This window comes from Aethalodelphis obliquidens, unplaced genomic scaffold (assembly GCF_003676395.1).
Source record: "Aethalodelphis obliquidens isolate GAN/ISIS:26980383/991018 unplaced genomic scaffold, ASM367639v1 scaffold38, whole genome shotgun sequence".
Taxonomy (NCBI): Eukaryota; Metazoa; Chordata; class Mammalia; order Artiodactyla; family Delphinidae; genus Aethalodelphis; species Aethalodelphis obliquidens.
Window position 1 is genome coordinate 9,922,992 of NW_020837982.1, and position 2,455 is coordinate 9,925,446.

At 55.8% G+C, this 2,455-nt stretch overlaps 1 protein-coding gene across 1 annotated transcript in view; it reads right to left on the bottom strand.

The window, feature by feature from the left end:
• GP1BA (glycoprotein Ib platelet subunit alpha) overlaps nucleotides 1-2,199 on the bottom strand; it is a 3,250-nt gene extending 1,051 nt beyond the window's left edge. Inside the window, exons 1-2 of the mRNA XM_027130197.1 lie at nucleotides 1,411-2,199; nucleotides 1-1,180 (exon numbers count right to left, since the gene is read on the bottom strand). The exon at nucleotides 1-1,180 is cut by the window's left edge and continues 1,051 nt beyond it. Of these exons, the coding sequence (XP_026985998.1) occupies nucleotides 1-1,174 (1,174 nt within the window). The 5' untranslated portion in view covers nucleotides 1,175-1,180; nucleotides 1,411-2,199. The remainder of the gene's footprint in view (nucleotides 1,181-1,410) is intronic.
• Between the last annotated feature and the right edge of the window lie 256 nt (nucleotides 2,200-2,455).

The following is a 2,455-nucleotide window of genomic DNA, read 5'->3' on the forward strand; positions in this document are numbered from 1 at the left end:
CTGTGGGCTCTGGGGTGCTCGGGGCTCTGGGCTCTGGGGTGCTCGGGCTTGTGGGCTCTGGGGTGCTTGGGCTTGTGGGCTCTGGGGTGGGTTTTAGAGTTTTGGAGAATGTGATGGGTCCTGTAGAAATTCGGAACGTGGTCTGTTCCTTAGTTGGAGGCAAGGAGGACACTTGGGGGCGTAGCGGAGCAGTCGGCAGTGAGTAAAGCAGGCCCCAGTGGGTGGTGTGGGCACTGGTGTGGGTAGAGAAGCTGCCCACAGCCCTTGTGGTAGGCACCTTGTCATCCTCTTCGTAGACATCGTAGTCTATGCTGTCCCTGTCGCCAGGGGTGTGGCAGCCCTCCCCTGAGTAGGTGTAGACAAACGTGTTGGGCAAATTGACACACCCCACGCTCGTCACGTTGGGGGTCATGGCCTTGGCGTCCACACCCTCCTTCCATATGTACACGTTGTTGGCATTGTCCTGCAGCCAGTGGCTGAAATAGAGGATCCCGCAGTCACAGAACCAGGTGTTGTCGTGGAAAAAAGCAAAAGGCAGGAGGAGGTCCCCAAAGAAGCCCTTTGGTATCGTGCGCAGCAAGTTCCGCTGGAGGTAGAGGGTGTCAAGTTCCTCCAACCCATCCAGGAACCCAGGGGGCAGCTCACTCAACCCGTTTTCAGCCAGGTTGAGCTTCTTCAGCTTGGGCGTGGGCTGCAGGAGCCCGGGGGGCAGAGTCTTCAGCTTGTTGCCACGCAAGTAGAGCTCATGGAGGTGGCTCAGGCCATCCAGGGCATCAGGAGACAATGAGGCCAGCTCGTTGAAGGAGACGTCCAGGGTATAGAGTGCTGGCAGCGCCCGTCCCAACAAGGGCAGGCTTCTCAGCGTATTGTGGGATATAATCAGGGTCTCCAGCCGGGGCAGTGTCGCGTCAGTCTGCAGGCTGGTCAGCTGGCTCTTCTCCAGGTGCAGCTGAGTGAGGTGAGTCAGACTCACCATGGACACCGTGGAGAAGGTGCCCAGGGGGTTCCCACCCAGGCGGAGGATGTTGGTTTCTGCTTGCAGATCTGGAGGCGGCGCCTTCAGCCCCTTATTTTCACAGTTCATTTCCACCTCGCTGGCCACTTTGCTGATGCCACAGATGGGGTGGGAGTGCGAAGGGCTTGGCAGCAGGAGCAGCAAGAGGAAGAGAGGCATGGGGACCTGTGGGCAAGGGGGGCTTGAGAGTGGGCACCCCTCCGCCCCCCGGCAGTATTCCTCCAGGCCCTAGCCCCCACTGCAGCCTCCAGGATCCCTTCCAGAAACTCAGCTCCCACACCTCCCCCCTTCCACTCCCTTCTCCTCCCCTTGCCCCCCGAAGCCTAAACTGCTAGCTCCAGGTCCTTGGCTGGTATCCGTCCCTCAGGCCCCCTCCTCCCCCGGCCCCAGCTTACGGGCCAGCAGAAAGACCTCCGGAGCCACACAGCTTCTTCCAGGGTGTGACTTGGGCCTTCTCTCTTCCAGCTCCAGGGAGGGCCTGGTCAGCGGCAGGAAGGGGGTGGAGATGGGGAGGAAATGCCAGCCTGATAGGGGCTCCTGGGACCCGGGGAACGGTCTCGCTCCCGGACACAGGCCTTTATCACCTCCTTCCACAACTTTCCCCAAGCCCTCCTTTTGGTCCTGCTCTTGCCTACTGTCCTCCTACACCAGGAGATTGGGGGTGGACTCCAGCCACCACTCTCTTCCAGCTTTTAAAAAAACCTCTCCAGCTGCCCTTGTCATTTCCGCTTCACAGCTGCATTCTTTTTTTTTCTTTTTTTTCTTTGTTTTGGCCACACCACACAGCATGCGGGATCTTCCCCGAACTTGTGCCCTCTGCATTGGGAGTGCAGTCTTAACCACTGGACCGCCAGGGAAGTCCCACAGCGGCATTCTTCGAACTGCCTAACTTTTACCCTCTCCTCCCCCTCCCTCCTCATCCCACTCTAGGCTGTTTCTCCCCCACCCCCACTCCGTGGACTCAGTTCTTACCATGGTCGCCATTGACCCCCAAGCCTCTCCATCCACTGGGCACTCCTCCACCTGATCTTGTTTTCCGAAGCCTGAACACCTGTGGCCACTCCCACTTTGGGACTCATGACAGTAATCTTTTCCTTTTTTAGGTTTTTCTTTTTAAATTTATTTTTAAGCTTATTTTTTATTGAAGTATAATTGATTTACAATGTTGTGTTCATTTCTGCTGTTACCGCAAAGTGACTCAGTTATACACATATACACATTCTTTTTCATGTTCCTTTCCATTATGGTTTATCCCAGGGTGTTGAATACAGTTCCTTCTGCTACACAGTAGGACCCTGTTGTTTATCTGAGAGTAAGTTTTTCTTGGTTTTCCTCTTGCCTCTCTGGCTGACCCTTCTCAATGTCCTTTGTGGATTCTTCTTCCCCTGCCCTTCATGAAAAATTAACATGCCCCCAGAATTCGGTCTTTGGCCCTCCTCT